General features: G+C 37.1%; 1 protein-coding gene across 1 annotated transcript; it reads left to right on the top strand.

Annotated features, from left to right (window-relative positions):
* The first annotated feature begins 1,819 nt into the window (after positions 1-1,819).
* On the top strand, positions 1,820-5,316 carry LOC111375230 (non-specific phospholipase C1). The gene is made up of 3 exons (XM_022998030.1): positions 1,820-3,080; positions 3,398-3,574; positions 4,817-5,316. Exons 1-3 carry the CDS (start codon positions 1,835-1,837, stop codon positions 5,137-5,139), a joined length of 1,746 nt encoding a protein of 581 aa, XP_022853798.1. The 5' UTR covers positions 1,820-1,834; the 3' UTR covers positions 5,140-5,316.
* Positions 5,317-5,848: the final 532 nt, after the last annotated feature.

Raw genomic sequence — 5,848 nt, 5'->3', positions numbered from 1 at the left:
AAACTCCCAAAAAATCATGAAACACCCAATACAAATACACATCGTACAATACAAGCGCACACACAGACTTTATACCAACAACACTTTTTAGTCTCTAGTAAATTATCAATATATGCAATGGGTTCCAAGGAATCACCGTTGCCTATGCCACCAAGTTCTCAACCAAAACTACTTGAAAAGTTGATACCTTCAACTCCCTCATATACATGTCAAAACATTATACACACTAAATTACGTATACTATAATTTGTCAAAAATAACATATTTTAAGATATACCTATTTTGAGAAATTCTTATGTATTTACTTGACTTTTTAATCTGATCCTCTATTTGTGACCTAATTATGTAATTTTCCCTTTCACAACTATCCTACTTTAAAAAAGCATTTGTAAATTACTTTGTTATACCGACCAGCTAGTTGTAGAGGGCCACATGGGCCCCATACTACCAGGGGCACCATATAGGTGGGGGGACTTTTTCCCACCTTTTTAAGCAAAAGTGTCACACTTCTTGCAATGTGACTTGTTACACTTTTCGTGATACGTTCAAGCTATTTTATGCATATTTTGCTACCTATTTTGCCCACGTTACTACCATAGCCAACGGAACTTTCCAACATCGCCATCATTAATGATAATCAAATCCACACACCCACCACAAAAAACCAATCGTTAATACCAATCACAGCCCCACACCCACTACAAAAAAACCAATCCCAGAGAAAGGGAAAAAAATAATAATAATAATAAAAGATTCAACATGTATACAAATCTCATAAGAAAAGAAAACCTCGAGCTGTAATTGGTGGATAAACTAAAGATTAGCCCTGCTTGAAGTACAGAGACCTGTTTCACAAGTCCTGCTAGGATACACACACACAATGGAGCACCCTGCAATTTTTTTATTGCATGTGGGGCCTGCCTACTACAATAAGGGACCTAGCAGGTCTCTGTGAAATTAATCCCTGTACTCAGGGATTAAATCACCAAGGATAAGACAATCTCTAATGAAAAAACTTAACTATACTAGTTAGTTACATTTCTTTTACCCTAGTATTGTATTAAAAGGATTGAATCATAAAATATTGTACAAAAAAATGGCTTGGATGATGGGGTAATTTTTTCGCCAAACACTTTTATATGAGAATAGGAGGGCCTACGTGTTTGCAAATGTGAGCAGTGGTCATGATGGTGTTATGAGTGGTGGTGGAGGTTGGAGTGATAGAGTTGATACAAGAAATGGATGGCAAGTGGAAATGGTTTCATATTGTGGGAGTGGTCACAATGGCGGCGACGATTAATGATGATATTGAGTGTGTGTAAAAATGATGGTTGTATTAGTGGTGAGGAGGTACTTTTTTTAGGGTTCAAGATAAGTAATTGATAGTTAAAAACACTAATTTTTGAATAAAAAAAGAAGAAGTAGATCTTCGAATTTGAAATTTCAAAATTAAATGAATACATAGTAAATTTTATTTTGTCATATTTCTCACAAAATGTGAAATGTCACGTTATACATGTTGTTAGGTTTTACGTTGCTTTTCATTAAACTTTTTATTACACGGTATGTGAAAGGTACATATTGTGTTATACTTTTCTTTACAAGATTTGTTATGTGTAACGTATAGCACTATTTTCAATTATATATTTTATCCGTCGTCGAGATATTTGTATCAAACTTTATCCTCATGCGTACACGCATCTATTTTTTAGATATAATACAATAGAAAAATGATAATTGTTTTTATGGGGAGGCCGATTGTGCACGTAATGCCTTTAGTCCGTGGTCCAGTGCAAAGGAAATAGTTAAAAATATCCTCGGAGAATAATGGATTATGCCAAATTTTGAGTCTTTATATTTGCTTGTACGCTGTATACCGGGGCGTATTTTAGTGTTATATGCCACTGTTACCCACCGCGTAAACCCCACTCTCTTCAACCCCCACAAGCAGGCGGCGGATCACCGGAAAATGGGTTTCCGGCGATCGCACTTAATTATTTTTCTTTTCCTCTTCCTCATTTTGTTCCCGTCTAATTCTTCCTCCTTTCACTTCCCCAAGAGACATAAGCACAAAATTGATGGCCCCATCAAAACGATTGTAGTACTGGTAATGGAAAATCGCTCCTTTGATCACATGCTTGGATGGTTGAAAAGCAGCCGTCCAGATATCGATGGTCTTAGCGGATCAGAATTCAACCGGGTCAACGCCTCCGACTCCGGCTCTACTCCTGTATACGTTTCAGACGACGCATTTTTTATTGCGTCGGACCCGGGTCACTCAATTCAAGCTATCCGGGAACAGATATTTGGGTCAAAGGACACGTCGGCAAACCCGGCGCCGATGAACGGTTTTGTGCAGCAGGCAAAGGCTATGGGGGTTGATGGAATGTCCAAAACCGTTATGAGTGGGTTCAAACCAGATCTGGTACCGGTTTATACTGAGTTGGTGAACGAGTTCGCAGTCATGGATAGGTGGTTTGCCTCGGTGCCTGCTTCGACTCAGCCCAACCGTTTCTACGTCCACTCCGCCACCTCCCACGGCGCCTCAAGTAACGTTAGGAAAGATCTTATCCATGGATTTCCGCAAAAGACTATTTTTGACTCATTAGATGAAAATGATCTAACTTTTGGGATTTATTATCAAAATATACCTGCTACTCTTTTCTTCAAAAGCTTGAGAAAGCTCAAGCACATATTGAAATTCCATAGTTATGCGTTAAAATTCAAATCGCACGCCAAGAGGGGGAAGCTCCCCAACTACGTTGTGATCGAGCAACGGTACTTTGATATCAGTCTATTCCCAGCAAACGATGATCATCCATCGCACGATGTAGCACGAGGACAGAAGTTTGTGAAGGAGGTTTATGAGACGCTTAGGGCGAGTCCACAGTGGAAGGAGATGGCTCTTTTGATCACTTATGATGAGCATGGCGGGTTTTACGATCATGTGCCCACGCCGGTTTCTGGGGTTCCCAACCCCGACGGGATAATCGGACCTCCTCCCTACTATTTCAACTTTGAGAGGCTTGGCGTGCGCGTACCCACTCTATTGATTTCTCCCTGGGTTGACAAGGGAACTGGTGAGTTTTGTTTTACTTCAAGTGCTTATTTAGATAATGGAGTTCGGCTGAAATATGGTTATTATGGTTTCAGTAGAATCAATGTAGTGTTTGGTTAGCTGAATTGAAATCGATATAGAAGAGTCTTGAACTGAAAACTGAAATGGAAATAAACAAACAAAATCAAGGTTATAACCAGAAAAAAAAATGAGATCTTTAAATTATCTCAACACAAAGAGGAAGGAAAAAGATGGCAATTTTGGGTGCTCATTCCAGAATTCAATCCTCTTGAAAGTAATTTCATTGTTTTGTCCTGGTTTATAATATTTCTTCTGCAGTGATCCATGAACCAAGTGGACCAACTCCGTCTTCTCAATATGAACACTCTTCAATACCTGCAACTGTGAAGAAGCTTTTCAATCTTAAATCAAATTTCTTGACTAAAAGAGATGCATGGGCCGGTACCTTTGAGAAGTACTTCAACTTGCGTGATACTCCACGTGATGACTGTCCAGGTTTGCTTCTACATTTCTAATGCTTTTCAAATGTTCCATGCTTTGCCGTAGATGGTGATTTATATAGTTTCTGTTATCCAGACTACACAAGTGTATTCTGGCACAATCATGCTTTAAGATTGTTAAATATCATGCGTTATTGAGGTATCAAAATTTTAATTTCTTTAGTTGGTTTATTTTCAATAATGAGTATGTTGTTGAAGATATAAACTTGATAAGTAATTTCCTTTTCCTTGTAATAGTTTAGTATTTTAGACAGGTGGTTTCAATGTAGTATTAGAGCAGATAAATAACTAGGTTCAAGTCTTAGTGCCATTGATGAAAAGGATGAATATGATCTCCTCGTAAGATGTGCTGAAGATATAAAATATAGATAAATGAATATCTCACATCTCTAATGACTTGAGCTGTTAGATGACATTTTTTCATCATTGAGGAGACAAATTAAGAAATAATAAGCATGCATGTCTCGGCAGTTCTTTAGGGGTTTGCATTTAGTTTTTAACTGCATAACTGATCTCAGATTACAAATGAAAGGCGAATTGATCTTTATTATGAAACCTTTGAGCAGTCAATGTCTTGAGTTGAACCCATCAATAAATTTGTACTGTTTGAAGGCTTTTGAAAAATGGAAAATGTGCTGAAGATATAATTGTTTCCTAGCCTTATGGAAAATTTTCAAGAATTATCTCCTTTTGTTGATAACATATTTTTACTGCAGTTGGTTGAGCCAAACCCAACAAAGGCTTTTGTAGCCTTTTATGCATCTAAATTCATACGACTCGATTAATCACCAACTAACAAATTTAACCGGTTAGATTATTTCAAATATCAAATCTTTCACTGAACAAATCCTTGAATGGAATTGGTTAATGTGAGAAATGCTGGAGAAATAGGGTAAGAAACCGATAGGGAGGTGAAGTGTGGGAGGGGCTTGAGGGAAGCTGATATCTTTTGTTTTATCAAAGAAAAAAATGGTATCTGCAAAGAGCACTTACTATTGTCTCTTTCTCGTTTATTGAAATTTTTAAAGCCACGGGTAAAACATTGTTGCTATAGGAAACCCTACTCCACCAAGGGATTGATCAAGGACCCATTTGATTTTCATATTTTTGTTTACTAAGCAAGACTTGAGTTCCTTGTTATATATTGCATGTTTATATCTACAAGTAACATGTATAATTCCCGAATAAAATGACCATGAGGATTATGATTAAGAGTGAAATTTGGATTGCTGATCAGAGAAGCTCCCGGAGGTTAAGACATCATTAAGGCTAGGGGGACCAAAGGAAGATGAGAAACTAAGCGAATTTCAAATTGAACTGATTCAACTTGCATCACAGCTCAATGGTGACCATGTCCTCAACTCCTATCCTCATATCGGGAAAATGATGACAGTGAGGGAGGCCAATCGCTATGCCGAGGATGCGGTTGAAAGGTTCTTGGAAGCTGGAAGGACAGCTTTGATGGCTGGAGCAAACGAGTCTGCTATTGTTACCATGAGACCCTCCCTTTCTACACGAACCTCAGGAGATGAGCCAAGCGGCAAATATGAAGCCTACTGATATATTTCTATTATTCGTGTACATGATTGTTGGACACTCATTGTATATGTACGTATGCTGTTTTAATACACAAGGGTAAGGAACTAAATGGATTATCAAGAATATATATGTAATAGATATATGCATGTAATCGATTTAAACCCTCGACTTTGTTTTTAACTTTTTCTTTCATTTCCAGTGGTTGTGTGGTGATTTCTTCATGATGATTAGGATTAACTGGAAACTGAATGGCAAAATAATTTTTTTTAATGCATTATCTGCTAAAGGATATTGACTGTAATGAGATGTAGATTTGTTTTATAAGGTGACTGTTCTAAGAATCTTCCAACGTAATTCATTGATAAAGACATGCTAATGATAAGAAAAAAAATGGGAGAGTGAAGATGTGACTAATTTGAAAGTTGAAACTATTGGTTGTTTTTAACTTCTGAAAGGACATTATCGTCTACTTGTACTAGAATTATTATTCTTCATTGGAGATACTTTGGTACTATGTTGATTGTTACATCAAATTTTGCAACTTCAAAATATATAATTGAAGGATTAATCTATATGTACATAATAACTTTTTACAGAATGTTGCCAGAATAATCTCATGATGCGGGGTCCATCATGAAAAAAATTTCCAAAAAATACCCTACCCCACCCCCTATGTGTGTATTTAGACAACATTATGTGAAAACTTCTTTTGTACATCAAGCATGGCTTA

The sequence above is a fragment of the Olea europaea genome, unplaced genomic scaffold, assembly GCF_002742605.1.
Source record: "Olea europaea var. sylvestris unplaced genomic scaffold, O_europaea_v1 scaffold1351, whole genome shotgun sequence".
NCBI lineage: Eukaryota > Viridiplantae > Streptophyta > Magnoliopsida > Lamiales > Oleaceae > Olea > Olea europaea.
This window is presented reverse-complemented; position numbering and strand designations above follow the sequence as displayed.